The sequence below is a fragment of the Falco punctatus genome (assembly GCF_963210335.1).
Source record: "Falco punctatus genome assembly, chromosome: 8".
Taxonomy (NCBI): Eukaryota; Metazoa; Chordata; class Aves; order Falconiformes; family Falconidae; genus Falco; species Falco punctatus.
This window is the reverse complement of record NC_137588.1, coordinates 7,547,419-7,563,188: the sequence shown is the minus strand read 5'-3', so window position 1 is coordinate 7,563,188 and position 15,770 is coordinate 7,547,419. Positions and strand designations below refer to the sequence as shown.

The window sequence follows — 15,770 nt, the reverse complement described above, 5'->3', positions numbered from 1 at the left end:
CATTCAGGATATACCTGTCCTACCAGGTCTCCCTTAGCCTGACCGACACCTTCCACGCTTTGTGGTACAAGTTGCTTTCCTATGGAAATGTCCTACATCTGTCCCCAGGGGTGGGGACCCTGGCATGGGATGGAGAACCGCAGGGACGGGAGGAGGCATCGTGGCCCACTGCTGCTATTTGGGGCTCCTGGAGGAGAGGGCGATGCCTTGGCCGATGCCCCTTGGCCAGGAGGGGCGGGTGTGCTGTGGGACCCTGCCATAGGAATCTCGGTACAAAAGCAGTGCCTGGGTGTTATAAATAAACCAGTCTGTATTTCCTCACAGAGGAGGTGGCTTACATGTTTTTGCCCCTGGCTGTCTCCTGCCTTTCCATTATTAATTTGATTTTAAACATTGATATGATACTGTCTCAAGGCAACTTTGTGTCAAGTTATTTCCCTGCATCCCCAGTACAAGTGGGTAGTAGCTCTTCCTTTATGCCATTCCTATAATTTTTTTTGTGTAGGATGTTAATGTATTTCCAATAACAACATTGTAAAGCTGTCAACTAAGAAACACGTACGTCTAATAATCTCCCTGTTAATTTATGATATGAATTTTCTGCTATCAAGAAATCTTTCTTGTGAATAGGAATATTAATGAGATCATCGTATAACATGGTGGTGAGGGTTTTTTTAAGAAGTATTTATTTTACTTGAAAGATGTAGATTTGCTCTTCATGATAAATAGCTGAAAAACATTGTGCTTTATCTGCAGCGTGGGCTTGGTCTGGGAGACACTAAAATGTCATACAGTTAAAAATACTGGCTTAGGCAAGGATATATGAGTAAGCAAAGGTTGAAAGCGTTCTGCTTGCCTAGGCTGGTGGCTGGTATGCAGGTATTGTGAAAAAGGATTTATGTAATTTCTAAAATTAATCACGGGCTGTAATTAAACCTTGATTATAATAAATTTGCTTTCTGTGAAGTCTTGGATTCATAAATACAGGATGGCTTCAGCAGGAGCAAAAATGCAGAATGAGGTTGTAACCACGTGGCTGCACTGACTGCAGCAGAACTGCTAGAGGTGGGGAGTTTCTTGGTTTCTCCAGCATGGACCATTTTGGCTGGAGTGCACCCAGCTTCTAAAAGAAAGGGCTAATTTGTAATTCATAATTTATTCACAGACTTCATCTTTTCTGCTCATAAAATAGTGAGTAAATAGATGTTATTTCTAAGAGGTTTTGTTTGGACATTAGAAACATTTTTTTGTTGTTGTTTTGTGACTGGTATCGGTGTAGAGCTTGATCTATGAAGTATTCAGGGTATTTGTGCAGTGTTTGGTGCTTGGCTTGCAGAGGTGTGCTGGGAGGATCCTGGTGCTTATGCCGGAGTGTAACTGCAAAACTTCATCTCTGTAAATGCTTGCTGATGAACCTAGATCGGGAACACTCGATAGCTGTCTCCCACAAGTGTCATTTTTAGAGAAACTTGAACACACAAAGTGTTCCCACCTTGCTGGAGCTGTACAACGTATAATTCTATACATAGAATTTGTTGCTTTGAATAACTTTTGCTCTAAGACCTGTGACAGCGTATTTCCCTTAAGGCCTTGCCTCTTGCAGTTTGGGAATCTCTACTTAAAAACAAGAAAAAACCCAAAAGCTTGCTGCTAGCCCTGAAAATGATCACTGAGGCATAAACTTGAACTATAACATCCACCAATCTGAAGACAACGGTCTTTGTACCCATTCTATGATTTTCTACAATCTTTTGGCTTTCTAGGGTCTGATGCCCAAATGCTAGGGCAAACACCTACATGCAAATTGGATGCAAGAAGTCACTGGTGACAGTGGTGACTTTGATGCTGTTCCAGGCACTGAATCCTCCAGAGGCAGAGGAACTCCAGCACTACTAGACCGTTGAATTATTGAGTAATTCATGCTGCAGGAGATGCTTCAGGAGCATTGTCATTGTTGTTCAAGTTGGCTTTTCTGTAGAACTACAGAACAGTTTGGGCTGGAAGGGGCCTTGAAGATCACCTAGTTTCACCTCCCCGCCACGGGCAGGGCCACCTTCCACCAGCCCAGGTTGCTCCAAGCCCCATCCAACCTGGCCTTGAACACTGCCAGGGATGGGGCAGCCACAGCTGCTCTGGGCAGCCTGGGCCAGTGCCTCACCACCCCCACAGTAAAGAATGTCTTCCTAATATCTATATCTAGACCTACCCTCCCTCAGTTTAAAGCCATTGCCCCTTGCCCTATCCCCACACGTCCTTGTAAAAAGCCCCCTCCAGCTTCCTTGCGGCCCCTTCAGGCCCTGGCAGGCTGCCGTAAGGTCTCCCCGGAGCCGTCTCATCCCCAGGCTGAACAACCCCAGCTCCCAGCCCGCCCTCACAGGAGAGCGGCTCCAGCCCTCTGATGGTCGTCGTGGCCTCCTCTGGACCCGCTCCAACAGGCCCATGGACCTTCTTATGCTGGGGGCCCCAGGGCTGAACGCAGCGCTGCTGTGGGGGTCTCACCAGAGCGGAGCAGAGGGGCAGAATCCCCTCCCTCCACCTGACGGCCACGCTGCTTTTGGTGCAGCCCAGGGTTCGGCTGGCTTTCTGGGCTGTGAGCACGTGTTGCTGGCCCAGGCTGAGCTTCTCATCCACCAACACCCCAAAATGTTTCTCCAAAGGGCTGCTGTCATGTTAATGTGTATTTTTGTGCTTTCTGCCAGCACCATGGGATTGCATCTTGCTAGTGTGAATGCCCTTAGGATATTTGTGTGCTTAGTATGTCAGGAAAAGTAATTGTGTGGTTTTTTTCTTGAAGCTGGCCATTGCAATTGGGTTTGTCTGCTAAATGCAGCCACTCAGGGAACAGGGGAAGTATCACACAGCTGGTGATGGATCACAATGCATGTGACTGTGGCAGATTGACCCCAGCTGGCAGCTAAGCAACTGCAGTGGGATGAGGTAGAGAACGGGAAGGGCAAAAGCAAGGAAAAGAAAAAAACCTTCTAGATTAAGATAAAGACAGTTTAATAAGTGAAGGATAAAAAAACCCAAACAAACAAACAAAGGAAACATAGTGATGCAAAAGCATCACTCATCACTAGCCTGGCCAGTCCTTGAGCAATGGCTGCTTTGCAAAAACTGCCCTCAGCTTTATTGCTAAGCATGACATCACATGGCATGGAACATCCCTTTGGTCAGTTTGGGTTAGCTGTCCTGCTTGTGTTGTTTCCCTTATTCTCGTCCATCCCCAGCCCACTTGCTGGCAGGCAGCATAAGAAGCAGAGAAGTCGCTGATGCTGTGCCAGCACTTGCTCCGCGACAGCTGGAACACCCAGGTGTTACCAACACCCTGTGGGTCACTAATCTGAACCACAGCCCTATGTGGGCTGCTATTAGGAATATTAACTCCATCCCAGCCAAGCCTAGCAAGTTACGATTTGGAACAGCAAGCTGCATGTTTAAACAAACTTGACAAAATAATTATATACTTAGGAAGAGGCTGCAAGTGATGAAACGGAGAGTTCACTTGGAAATGGTTGCTCAGTTTGGCTGGAAACAGAGTTGAAGGGGGCGCTGAATGATGCTTGAAGATGCTGATAGATGCTTGCAGATAAACTTTTGTGAGTTTATTGTGAAATCAAACCAAGGATCTGAATGGTTTCCTCTGAGCCTGAATGGAGGCAGAAGCGTTGCAGTAACTCTGAACAAGGGGGGTCAGTTAGCTTTTGTGGACCGGGTGCAGAAGCTGTGTGGCATGATAGGGAACCCAGATTCAACTCCTGCTCCTGTGGTACAGCTGCAGGAGGTGGGGTTGTAAGCTTTGTGTGCATGCACGGACAAGGAGGGGTGATGGAGACAGCAGAACTACGGGAAGTTGTTAAGATAGTGCTGCAGAGTCTCTGCCTCAGAAGAGAGGTGACTGAGCCAAGTGCCTCCTGACTAGATCAGCCAGGGTCTGCTCTGGGTCCCCAGGTGGGCCACAGGGTACAGGGGTTTGTCAGGAGTGCTGCCTGTTGCTGTGACCCTGCTGCCTGGGCTCCCAGAGAGCCTGGTCCATGCCCCCTGCCCAGGACATCAAGCTGTGTCGGGTTTGGATGGCTCTTGCTTGAGTGATAGTGACTGAATTAGGGCAGACTGATGGCATAGAGGGCTGTGGCAGTTGCCCCGTGGCTGTCCTGCTCAGGCCTGTTCTGCCTTGGTCCTGGAGCTGAGCTGCTCTATAAATCTATAATGAGAGAGGCATAAGAAGTCTGGCAGGTACTCTTGGTACTATTTCCCCCTTCTGTGCGGGTGCAGGTTGTCACTAGTGGTTGACTGGACTCCAGAACATCTTGCCTTGCTTTCCTTTGCTGTACTTGCTGAGCAGCTGAAGCTCCTCCTGTAGCTGTAACTGGGAAGCACTGTTCCCCTTGTGGGAGAAAGGACCAGCACCCGCTGGGGTCTATCAAAAAGGAGGATGCGAGATGTGGGAAGCAGCTGGCCAGCACCGTTGTTTGTCTGTAGCACACAGCGCTCTGTGCTTTGTGGCTTGTGCACAGGATTAGTGCTCTGTGCTCCAGCTGCCGACGGGCTAGCGGCCAGGCCACTTGCTCCCCACTGTGTAATGGGTGGACAGGAGGAAGGAGGCTACAGCACAGGTAGGAGATGGCAGCTGGGACCGGAGGGTACCGGTGCCAACAGGGAATCCCTTCGTGAACAAGACTTCCTAGAGCTGAGGTATGCTCCTGGTAAAGAGAATGTAACGTAAAAGTGAAAAGTAAATTTTAGACTGCTTGGGATTTACCTTTGTAAGGAGAATGTGAGCAGTCTCCTGAGGAGTCTGGGTTTGGGGTGTGTCTGAGAGAGCTATGCTTTAATTCTGTCGGCTGTAAAATGTGAGCTTAGGTAGCCTGGCTTGAATAATAAGATTGGGCTGATAATATCTCTTCTGAGAGCAATGTGCTTGGACTCAGTTGATTCACCTGCATGGCCCTCAGTGATTTGCAGGGAAAAGTGTCAGCAGATGTGCCAGACAAGTCCCTTTTAGGCTGTTTCATTTAAGCAGTTGTGAAATGCCCAAGCACAGCCCTTGAATGAATTCATAAAACTAATTGTTCCAAGTAATCGAGTCTTACTTAAAAACACCGTTTAGCTGTATCTTTTTTTAACAGTGGATGCTGGTGTTCGTGCCGTGCCTGTTCTGGCAGGGCAGGATCTGTGGTGTTCTCGGTGCTGGGGGAAAGGGCTGATACGGACACAGGGCTTGGTGGTGGGATCCAGAATAGGTCAGATAAAGCAGAAGGAGCTACCAAGCTGTTCCTGAGTTTCCTGACCACTCCTAACTGTGCTTGTGATTATCGGTTGCCTGGAGTTATGTTCATGCGTGAGGAGGAGTGTTGGGTACCTGATTTTTATCTCTAAGGGCTTCCCCGCAAGAGGTGCGTTTGCAGAGGGCTTCTGTCATGTGGTCTGCTTTCACCAGGAGACAGGCATGCTGTGGTGCTCTGTCCTTGTCCATTTTTTCTCCAATCATTCTTCTACTATTTGCATTTATTTGTTCTCTGTAGCCTCAGGTAAACAACTTCTGCAGTTAGTGCCTCTGAGCTCAGTTGTATGATCACCACTGAGCTCTTTCTAGGTCTGTCTCTAACGAACATAAGGGCTGTCTGCATCCCTGGTTTTGCTGGTGGGTTTTGGGGGGATTTTTTTTTTTTTGAGGGGGTTAAGGGTTTTTTTGTTTGTTTTCTGTTTTAATGTTGGGGGGGTTGTTGTTTTTTGGTTGGGTTTTTTTGTTGTTGTTTGATTATTTTTTATATTTTTTTTTACCATAACTGTGGCTATGCACCATCTGTTGAACCAGGACCAGAAGTGATTTCTTGGGGTTTTCTTTGTTTCATTACTACACAGCTGCAGCTCGCCTTGGTGTATCCCGTGTGGTCCTCCACTTGCTGCATCCATCACTGCAATACCAAGAGGTTTTCACAGCTGCAGAAAGTATTTCTTTTCCTGGTGGGTATGTTGGGCCTGCGGGGTACCCCACATGTTCTGTGTAGGCAGAAGCTCTGGTGCCACAGACTCTAGGAGCATCAGTCAGATTTTGGACTCCAGCTGTGCTCACATCAGTGTAAACGCTGGGCCTTTGCAGAGTTCCTTTTCCTTCCTCATTGTAGGTGGCAGCCTCCAACAGCACAGCCAGGGTTTGGTCTGCAGCTGTAGTGAAGCTCCTGCAGCATGGATCATCTGTGTGGGAAACTGTGGGCATACAACAGTTGTGGATGAAGGCTTTAAATGGCCAGGATCAGCAGCAGCAGCACTGGGACAGCTGTGGCCAAGGGATGCTTTGCAATGGCAGCATTGAATTATGTCATAGAATTATTTGTCTTAAGCTTGCTCTGTGCTGAGATGCCCCAGAAGGAGCTGCTTATCACAGTCATGCGTTTATATGTGGCTTTATCAGCAAAGGAGAGCGCCTCTGGCTCTGTCAGTGCCTGTTCTACTGCCTATGGACTGTCTAACGTTGGGACCAGGAACTTGCACGATCCCAGGGCCTCCAGTGGCAATAAAGACGCTGAGCTTGTGACTGAGCAGTTGGTGTTCTGGCTATGTAAGGCTACACTGGAGACTTAAACCTTCAATGCTGTGATGTTTGCATAGCAGCTGAGAACTTGAGTAGAATCGTACTTTTGCTCCCAACTTGGGAAAGAATTGGACTAACGCATCTTTAAATTTCGCCCCACGGGTGTCGAGCTCACTTGAAAATACCAGCTGGTTAAAGCTGAAGTTTGGGGTCTCACAGAACTTGGAACAGGAGTTTCCAATGCGACATGGTATGTGCATTCAGCCTTTACAAGACCATTTATTCTGAGCTTACCCCTGTACAGCCCAACCTAAGGCACCAGACTGGCCCCTTTCAGCAGCTGAAGTCTTTGTGGTTTCATGTATGCCCTGAGACTATTGAATCCCTTGTTAAATGCCTGGCTGCTGCTGTGTAGGACGTGAGACAAAACAGTGCCTGGAATAACCTGTTTAGGTAATTCTTGGGTTTGCTGTTCCTGACTAAAGTAATTATCTAAAATATATGCTGATTTAAAGCTTGAGCTTGCCACCAGTGATTTTATTTTTAATCTAATGTCTAAAACCTTGCATCGCTGCTCTTCAACCAAACATGAAAATGACAGCTTTGGTATTCAAGAATCCTTGAAATTTGGACTTCTGATTTTTCTGGTCATGGATCTTAACGCGTGGGAAATTGCAAAAATATTCTGATTTTTTTTTTACTGAGACAAGGATTGCAACTTGAAGAAATAACTAGTTTTTAAACTAATTTATGCTAAGATTTCATGACTCTTTCCTCTGGATACACACCTTCTCATGACTTGCAGCCAGAAACAACAGTGTTTGTGTTGAATTACACCAATGCTGAGGGCTAAGGTTGAAACAACGTGGAAATGTAATGCTGGTAATGTGGCTGAATACCAGAAAGGCTGAGCCTACTTCAGCAGGGCAAGCCGCTTCCAATAAATGGCAGCATGAAGCTCACAAGGGACAGGGTATGACACTGGTGACTGTACTTTGCAGTTGGTGGCTTGAGAAGTAGGAGGTGAATGTTTTGCCTGGTTTCACCCAGGATTTCAAGTTTTACCAGGACTTTGTCTGACTGGTGATTACAAGTAACTTTCTCTAAGAATGCAAAGGGATATAACAGCAGAACTATCTGAGAACATGCCCGAGGGATGAGATAGGGAGAAAACCTTGAAAATTATCTGTATGGTCAGCAAAACTTAAAAAATAAATTTAAAAACAGATAAAGCTCTTCTGCTTTTCAGGTGGCAATCTTTGGGTCTGGAGGTAATGTTTGCCTTGCATCAGCTACAAAGTTGTGCCAGTGACACCGTAAAAGCTATTACTGCTGACCTGGCAGGCACAGGCAATATAAATATTTAAAGTTTCAAAGGCTCAAAGTAATAAAGTGAGACCCCCTGAGATTCTGTGCAGCTTGTGATGTTTCAGAACAGTCATCTAATGTGTGTTATTGAGGTTTTGTTTGCCGTTGTGAGGGCTTTCTGTTGCTTCACTCTCAAAGTCCACTTCCAGCAACAGCAGGAGAAACTGTGTGGGTTTCGGCTGCGTTCCCTGGACCGGCGTGTACAGTGCAGCTCCAAAGTGCAGTGCAAAAGGGGATAGGCACTGCCTCTGTGTGCTTTCTGAAATGTTTCCTTTAATCTTTTTAAAATTACTGCTAAGACATCAGGTCTTGGCATAGAGCTTTTCAGTCTTGACATAGAACAACTCGGTGAGTTGTCCCAGAGTTCTCCCAGAGCAATGGTGAACTTGCAGAGTATGAAACTTCCCATGGTAAAAACTCCAGACGTATGAAATGCCACTGGTTTCATCCTTAATGCTGCAGGTGTGGGAAGCTGAGGTGTCACTATATTCGCTTGTCTTTACGTTACTCTCCTTTTGACCACAGAATCTTCAGGTCCTTAACAGTGGAAAGCTCTATGCGGGGTTAAGAAATGCAGCCAGCATGGCAGAGGGTATCCTCTCATGAGCGTGCGAAAGCAATTGGAATAATAAAGACTTATTCTCCTTCGCAGGTGGTCAAGGGCTGGAGAACATTCAGCAGCCGGTGGGCAGTGTCTGCAAGATCGTCTGCTAGTTTCTCAAGGGACATGCAGACAAGATCTGAAGGGAATCAAAACCGAGTCTCTGTTGATGTCAATGTACTATGGATCAGGTGTCAAAGCATCCGTTAGTCTAAGCAAAATCTAGAAACCTTTCTCCTACCTGTCTCCACTGATGTCAATACAACAGTCTTCTGCATGTGTGATGAAGTTACCCATGGAAAGGAACTTTCAGGGGGCCTTGCTGCTAGAGCTAGGGAAAAAAGAAATAAAAAAACCAAACCAACATGCTGCTTTGAATTTAGTTGAGTTTTCTTTTATCAGAAGGAACATCATTAACTTTCATTTGTCATCTGAATGTCCAGGAAACAAGGCATCAGGAATAGCTCCTCAGTGCCTAGGATGCTGTTTAGACTGTTTTCAGCATACAGGCTTGTGATGATGCTGGATGATTTACATTTTAAATGAAAACACATCTTGTAGTTATCAAAATTTCACTAACAAAGACAAATTATTGTTCTCCCAGTTGTCTGGGAACAGAGCTGACTTGATTGTTGGGAGTGAAAGTGGTCTGAAAATAGTCATCTAACAGAAGGTCTCAAATTTCCTCTTTTCTTAAATAGCGCGTATCTGTTTGCTGTGTGGGTTAAGTTGGGTACAGCCCACTCCCTCTGACCCAAGGTGCTTGGCATCTGAAACCTGCTGGTAGTGAAGTCAAAGATTAGTCCTTAAACTGTGAAGAGTCTTTTTTCATCTCGCCCCCTCTCAAGTTTCAAGAGGTTTTGTGTCCCCGAGGGTTTAACTATAAAATTTGTCCTTTCCAAAAAGATGACTATGTATGTGCCATATACTTTTTTTTGTCTAGGCTGCAAGCATTCTCAAAATGTCTTCCCAAACTTCAGTAGTCTGATTAATCTGGGGAAAAAACATGTTATCCTGATCAGAGACATTGTGAGCTCTGTTGCTGCTGCTGCAATGAGAAGCCTTCATCAAGCTGCAGACGAAATCTGTGGCTTCTTCCCAGTGGTGCCTGGGTCATCTTCGCGTGAAAGCCTTTAGAATTCCTGGGGATGCGGAAGGCAGCAGGCAACGTGTCAGAAACACTTGTGGTCTCATTTTTCACACCTCCTTCATTTTGTTCCGCCTGGGTTTTGGTTTGAGGCAAAGGCTTCACCTTTTGTCCTTTCTCCGTGTGCCCCAGCAGCGCTCACCACAATGGCTCCTAGTGCCTGGGAATTTGCAGCAGGGTCCTTATCAGCAGGTGCCACCAGCTGGTCTTGAGAGGAAGGCAAGGATGCTTTGCTCTTTCAAGAGTATGTTGTCTCTGTCTGTGAGGCCATGCTTGTTGTTTCCTCAGCACAGATGAAACAGATTTCTCTTGAATATGCCAAGAACTGAAGTGTCTTGGGTTCAGGAATTTGACCTTGAAGGCCTTTTGCAAAGCGTTGAATTTCAGGTGGAATTCCAGTTGCTCTTCACAAATTTAGTGGTGTTTCCTAACCTGGTGCTTCAGTTACAGTCTCTGGTGCAAAGAGAGTGTGGTGAAAACCTCGGAACTCCTCAGAAACCCAGAATCTGGGGCGCTTCGAGTCTGAAAATGTAAAATTGGTTCCCCTGCTTAAATCTACTGAAAGCAGAGTTTTCCCAAGAATGTTTTTTTTTTCAGCCCTCTGCCCAAAGGAAAACACCCCATCCTTCTTTTGGTGTTTGCACCTGGTCCATTAGCACTAGGCAGGTCATACTCATGGAGGTGCATCACCTGCGAGCGGGGACAACACTGCACCCTGCTCAGACTTGCCTTTCCTCCTGCCAGCATGTGCCTGAGCCTGTTTTCTCCACAGACTCTCCCTTCTCCCCATTCCCATCCTGCCCACTCCCAGTCTCTACCTCTTCTGCAGCTCCAGTCTCTGTTTGGGTTGAGCACCCTCAATCCAAACGCACCTTGGACACGGACAGCGGATGAAACAGATTTTGCTGTAGCATGAAATCTACGAAAGTGTGTAATGTATCTGTGGGGAGGCTGGAGGAATATTTACAAAGTTCATTACAGACTTAATGAGCCAGGATTGGGAGAGGTGGAATCGCAAACATCTCTGCTCTCTGGACACCACAAAGCAAAGCCAGAGCTCTGCAGAGAACCTTTCATTTCACTTAACAATTTTATTTTCAAGCCCTACTCGGCATTGCCACAGTCCTGCTGGCAGCATTTCCTAGTAGCTACTCTAAGTGGAAAATCTTTAAATCCTGCGGTTGGTTCAATAGTTAAAATTACTGTCGGACTGGCTACAACGCTGTGGCTCTGCAGTTAGGAAGCAGTTTTACATATTCGAATTCTGGTGGAATATTAACTGGTCCCAGCACACAACAGGCAGATGGTTCCTTTTCTAGGGATGAAGTTGAAAGCTAAAAGTTATCCAAACTACCACAGCAGCTGGTGAAGCGTGTTGGAAAACAACAGGACCTTGGGGCTCCGAATGCCGAGTTCTTTCCATCCAAGTGGCTTGAGCCGTCTCATTTCTGGTGTTTCATTACCACAGCAGCAGCACAATTGATTGCAGAGAAATTACTTAAGAATCAGGTCAAACAATGTGTTGGAAGGTTTCCTCCTTGATCTGAGGCAGCCCGGTCTTGGCTCTGGTTGCAGGAAAGTTGGGCATAGCGCAACAGACTCTGTTCTTGAGAATCTCGGCTTAAATCCTCCACGTTGCAGTGCTCTGTCATGGCTGCGGCTGCAGAATAACGTTACTGGCTTTCCCATCGCACAGGCAGCAGTTAGGGAGGACTGGGAAGCAGGCAGGGCAGACCCTGCTACCGATGAGCGTGTCCAAGAGCCAGGAGAGAGCGTCTTCAGCTGCGGTGACCAAGGAAAATGGATGCACCGAGGAGGCTCTGGCTTTTGACTGGGCAAAGTTTCAATGGGTGTTTTTGATTGTGTTCCCAATGCTGAAATCCAAGTTGGCTGGTGAAAAATGCCCACCCCTTTTTTTTTTTTTTTTTTTTTTTTTTGAATATGCACCCACATCCACCTCTCTCAAAGCAGTGTTCGGGCAGGATGGCACGCACGTGGTGCGGCATGGGACAGTGACGTGGCCCCGGTGAGGTTCCTGTTTGGCACCGTGTCTGCTTGTCCCTCCCCGGCATGGCTTGTTCCTAGCGCAGCCTCTGTGCTCTTGTGCAGCCCTACCAGCTGGCACACCAACTTTTTGGCTCAACAGGTTTCTTTTCTAGGATCTTGCAGCAACAAGGGGAAATGAATCCAGTGACCGTCAAGGCCCACACCTGGCCAGTGACTTCTGGCGTGTCTTAGAAATGCATCGCCTTTGTGGGTCTTTGCCCTAAAATACTTGCAGTGTGAGTGACACCCAACTCCCTCTGTCACCCAAGGAGTCAAATTCCCCCAGGGTGCAACCTGGTGATCGCCTGCCATCCTGCAGCCTGACAACTTACAAATGGAAGCAACTTTACGCTGTTTAACCCTGAGCCCTGGTACATTGCATGCCTCCCATGTCTTCCCTCGAGTGCTTGTTATTTGGGAAGTTCTTAAAATGACCCTGTGCCACACAATTCAAGTGAAACTGTGATTTGAAGGTTAGCAGAGGAATGTCACAGAGGGGATCTTCAAGATGGGCATGGTTAGACATATCTCTGCCTTGCACACAGTCAGCAATGGGTGAATTTGTTTGAAGGCAGCAGTTTCCCTCCCAGCTCCCACGGACAGCCTTTAGGCACTTAAGCACCCAGCTGCATCCCTGAACCTGACTAGAAGTGTTTCAGTGGCTCAGTTGTGGGGTACTGGAAGTACAGTGATGAGACACGTGGCCTGTATCTGCAAAGCAAGGCTTGCAAGTGCTGAGTGCTACGTGTTGGAGAGGGTACAGCAAACGCCTGGCCCCGGTGCTGTCTAGCTCCAGGTAGCCGAGAGCTGAGGTGTCATACCCGTTCCTGTAATTCCTTATGTATCCAGTAATGTATTCAGGCCATAATTTTCCAAAAATCCCATTAATTTCTGTGCTGAATCTGAACCCTGAGCATCAGGGGGATCTGACAGGGGAAGCCAAATGTCCATAGCCACTCGCTTCTTTGGTGAGGTGGGCTGAGGCTCGGTAACAGTCAGAGCAATGCGGCAGCTCTTCTGGCATGTAGAGCAGAGCCCCCAGGAGCTTGCAAGGCAGCCGGACCAGTGTCCCGAGGGTCTGCCTCGCGTCCGGGAGATTTCTGCGGGATGCTTTGGCCTGCACGGTGGTAGTGTCTGATGGCTCTGCGTGGGTGGATTCCCATTCCACGCTGGGAAGTTGTCCCCTCCTTGGGGAATGCCAGCTTGGAAGCGATTCTAGTTGCTGCCAGGACGCAGAGGTGCTGGGTCTGGAGCTAAGGGAAGAGTTGACTTGCCACAGGGAAATCTAATGGCTAAAAGTGAACAAAATAACTAGATTCTGCCTTTGGCTATGGAGATATCGGGACTTCAGTGCTTCCTTCTAGTTGCAGTCCTGGGAAACAGGCACTGCAGCCCATCTCTTATCAGAGAACTACTGCTAAATGGAGGAAATCTGGCAGCAAATATTTACTCTCAGATCAATTCTGTTTAAAGTGCAATGCCTTTAGCAGAGCTTGGACACGGGAAGGTCAGGTGTAGGATCAAGGCTGCATTTATATAAAGACAAGAGGAATGGAACAGGCACTGGAAATCCTTGCTTAGAAAGGGGAAAGACCAGAGGATTTTGAAAGGCGCTATGAGGATCTTAATTTTTGTTCTCACACTGAGTGTTTTCTTGTGTTCGGGTAAGTTGCTCGGAACGGAGCCGTATCCTCTTTCTTACGGTGCTTTAGGGAGGAAAAGTATGAGACCACAGTGAACCTCTAACGGAACTGTGCCTCTGCCTCAGGGTTTCCAGTGTATGACTATGAGCTCCCCATCACAGAAGAGGCTCTCAATGCTTCCATTGCAAGGATCAACTCTCAGTCATGGGGGACAAACCTCTATGGTGTGGTCAGGAGCCATGTCACAAGAGTAAGTGCACAGACGATGGAGAACCTTTACCTAAAATGTGTTTTGCTGTGATCAAAAAGTCTTTTTCACCCAACCCTGGAAACCCAGATTTAGTTGGAGTTTTCTGATGCTGCTTGGAAGAGGGTGGGTGTGGGGTATTATCTGAAGTTATGGCTTTAGGAACCAAAATATTCTCTGTATGTTGGTTTGTAATTAAAAATACATCCAGTTTTCAAATTTTCTACCCCTAGAATAGAAATCTTTGAGAGACACCTTGTAAGATTTTGTTCAAAACTGGTGGGTTTAAGTGTCTCCAGCTAACTGCTTTGCTTTGGGCATAAAGTAACCTGCTTCATCTGAAGGTCTCAGCTGAATGTCTGCACTGCTAATTAAGTGCCACCCCAAACATGTTCAGGATTCTTTCTCCAATCTGTATTTGTCATCTGTCTCTAAACACCAACTCTGGTTTGAGTCTGTTAGCGTGTAAATGCAGGCAGGAAACACATACCTGTTTTAATTTGCCTTGCTAAGAATTATATTGGATACCCAGAGTTAAGGAGTTAAAGCTTCCTAATTCAGAGTTAGCACGTCCGTGTTTCTGAACATCCTTAGCACCACTCTCTTTCTACAGATGGCATGTATCAAGTCTTCTGCAAGAATGAATGACAAGATGACTTTTGGATTAATCTATTTTGGAAGGGGAAAAAAAAGTACTTGAAAGCAGTAGGAATTTGTTGTTTGATTTCTGGGTTTGATTGTATTTTTGTGTGTGTGTGTGTCTCCCATCTTGAGCTAAAGCATTGATTAGACTGTGAGAAGGAGAAAAGAAAATCCTAACGTGTCAAGAAAACCCACCAAACTCTCTAAAGCTTGTAGTGTTGCATGCACACTGCCCATTGAGGCGCCTGAGCTGATAAGGAGTGACTCTATATACTGAATTAATTCAGTTGTTTGCAGTTGTATAATTTACTTTCCAAGTCATGTATTTGCAATAGACTTCCCAGCACTCCAGATATCCAAAGCAGAGCTGCTAGCACCCTGGGTCCTGCAGAAGAGGGGGGTAGCCTGCAGGGGTAATGCTGTATCTACCTCTGACAGCTATAGCCCCCTCGCAGACCCCGAGCAGTGGGAGCATCCTGCAATGGCTGCGGGGTTCCAAGTGAAACCCCTGTGGAAAGCTGTTCCTTTGCTGTTACCAAATCTGCCGAAAAGCCTAACTCCGGAGCACAGTAAAGCACCTTTCTCACACAGTCATCTGCTCTAAATCGGGCACTGACACAATGCCCTTACATCGTCTTCCGCTTGACAAAGAAGCAAGCTTGCCGTGTAGCGGGCATGGAATAATGTCAGGCGCTAATTATACGTTCCATTTACCTTCCTTTTACCAGGTTGACATGTTGGACGGTGATACTTACAGACTAGAGCTGCGGTTCAGCATTCGTGAAACTGTGTGCACCAAAGCTTCAGGGAGAGACCCCTTCACGTGCGACTTCAAAATGGGACCTTTCGTGGTAAGTGCTTCTGGTGTGAATGTGACCCCCGGCTCCCTGCAAGGTGTTCTCGGGACATGCTGGAATGCTACTGGTGCTGGAGAATGACTGGCTTTCTGAAAAAAAACCCAAACCCGTACAGCCTGCGGCATGGAGCAGGTGTTGGGTGGGAAGGGTCAGTGCTGGGCAACTCTCCTGCCTGGCCAGTGGGAAATTAAGCTGCGAGCTGAAAAAAGATAGCGTGTCTTGGAGCAGCGCGTGGTGGAAGCACTTGTGTCTTTTGGGACAGGTATGGCTTCTTTTCAAAGATAAGAGAGTGGAAAACCTGATATTTGACCTGCTTTTGTCTATCGTGCATCCAGACCCCACGTAAAGGCTTGCCTCCCTCTGTAGTGCAGATTCCCATGCTGTGCTGACAGCGCTGATTTTTTTTCAGATTTTTCAACTCTCTTTTCAGCCTGGAATAAACAGCCTGTTGGTATAGCTCTTGCTCTGCTCTGATTCTTAGATGACCGGCTTTGGTGTAAATACATTATCTTCTAATCTGGGTTTCTCTGTGCATGGTTATTTTTGCCAAAACTTGGTTCCCTTTGCAAGCTTCTGAGTGGTCGTGTCCTAACTGCTTGCACATATCTACCAAAGCATGTGGAGTAGCTCTTCAGTCCCTGTGTGCCGTGATGCCATACTGTGTGTCAGACTTCCACAGAGATT

At 46.9% G+C, this 15,770-nt stretch overlaps 1 protein-coding gene across 1 annotated transcript in view; it reads left to right on the top strand.

Moving 5' to 3' along the window:
- Positions 1 to 15,770, top strand: part of SPP2 (secreted phosphoprotein 2) — a gene marked incomplete at its 5' end in the record, with an annotated part of 32,028 nt that overhangs the window by 8,515 nt on the left and 7,743 nt on the right. Inside the window, 2 exons of the mRNA XM_080399187.1 lie at positions 13,442 to 13,590; positions 14,958 to 15,161. Coding sequence (XP_080255313.1) covers positions 13,442 to 13,590; positions 14,958 to 15,161 — 353 coding nt within the window. The remainder of the gene's footprint in view (positions 1 to 13,441; positions 13,591 to 14,957; positions 15,162 to 15,770) is intronic.